The sequence below is a fragment of the Plasmopara halstedii genome, assembly GCF_900000015.1.
Source record: "Plasmopara halstedii genome assembly, contig: Scaffold_589, whole genome shotgun sequence".
Classification (NCBI taxonomy): Eukaryota; Oomycota; class Peronosporomycetes; order Peronosporales; family Peronosporaceae; genus Plasmopara; species Plasmopara halstedii.
The window spans coordinates 76,639-78,139 of record NW_020187508.1 but is presented as its reverse complement, the minus strand read 5'-3'; the positions used below and the strand labels follow the sequence as shown (position 1 = coordinate 78,139).

Genomic DNA, 1,501 nt, shown 5'->3' with positions numbered 1-1,501 from the left:
CCTGCAGGCGCTACTATGTGGCGTTCTGATGGCTGCTATCCAGAAATTGAACACTGACATTGAGCCACTAGCGGATCATATTATGCAGGCCCTGCTCCAAGTTTTTTCGACTCGCAATGCAGCTGCTGCTGAGGAAGCATTTATGACTGCTGGTGCTTTGGCTAATGTTGTTGGCGCCAAGTTTGAGATTTACATGCAATACTTTGGTCCTGTCGTGCTGATGGGCCTAAAGAACAGCGAGGAATACATGGTTTGTAGTGTTGCGGTGGGCGTTGTGGGCGACCTTTGTCGGGCTCTGGAGGGCAAGATTCTGCCGCTATGCGATGAAATTGTAGCTGCCTTGATCGAAATTTTGAAGAATCCGACACTAAATCGCTCCGTAAAACCACCAGTTCTTTCGTGTTTTGGAGATATTGCACTGGCTATCGAAGGTGACTACGAGCGCTATGCAGTGTCTTCTCTGCAAATGATCCTACAAGCAGCTGGGGCGTGCGGATCCATTGCGACTGATGATGAAGAAATAGTTGAATACATGAACCAGCTGCGCGAGAGCGTGCTTGAGGCGCTGACTGGTATTGCGCAGGGTCTAGGCGCCGCTAATAAGGCCTCTATGTTGCTAGAGTGCGCACCGCAGATTGGAGCATTTCTTGCTACACTGGCGAGCGATACTACGACGCGATCCGATGCGGTGACGACCAGTGCTGTGGGATTGATCGGGTATGTTAATATTGACTTCGTGTTAATGTTGCAATGTGGATAATGTGACTTGTGTCTGTATAATTTTTAAGTGACATGGGGCAGGCAATGGGCAAGGCGGTGGAGACGCTGTTTCACCAGCAATTTGTGATTCAGCTTGTGACCGAATGTGCGAACGACACACAAAATCCGCAGGCGCAGCAATTGGCGGCGTGGACGCAAAAGGTGATTATGGACGTTCAGGCCAACTAATCATATCGTCGGGGAATACGTTACTACTTGCGTTTTGCTGCTCGCCTTTTGCGAACAGAGATGCGAGTAGACGCAAGCCGAATTTTTATCAGCCGCAAATTTTTACTTGCCTTTTCTTGTTTTTGATGGCTGCCTTCTGCAGTTACAGAAATGAGTGGGCAATATATTCCGAGTTGTGAGCGGACGTGCCAGTGTTGCAGTACTACTTCTGGATTTGAAATTAGTTGGGTACTCGCCGATGACAACAGCTTGTCAGGTGATTCTATGTCTTCGTATCTTCCCTTACTGGAAGACATTCTTTAAGCGTTTGTTGGGGCAATAGTTCCATGAGAGCGGAGTTTGGCCGCATGACGTAGCCAACCTCTTTGGACTGCATGACGTAGTCAACCTGTAGCCAACCTGTCTGTTGTTTTATAAAACTGGTAATTTTACAACTGCGTGTTCATACCTTCCCCACGATACTCTCAATAAAATGTATCTTGTGTTTAATTGAGAACTTTGATACCGACGATCTTTGTCAATGATCATTGGATCCAGTATATCACGGGTCAAT

At 47.4% G+C, this 1,501-nt stretch overlaps 1 protein-coding gene across 1 annotated transcript; it reads left to right on the top strand.

Moving 5' to 3' along the window:
* Positions 1–28: 28 nt before the first annotated feature.
* PHALS_12024 (importin subunit beta-1-like) lies at positions 29–948 on the top strand (the record flags this gene model as incomplete). The annotated part of the gene is made up of 2 exons (XM_024727489.1): positions 29–717; positions 789–948. The coding sequence occupies 2 exons, from the start codon at positions 29–31 to the stop codon at positions 946–948; spliced, it is 849 nt and encodes a 282-aa protein (XP_024578061.1).
* Between the last annotated feature and the right edge of the window lie 553 nt (positions 949–1,501).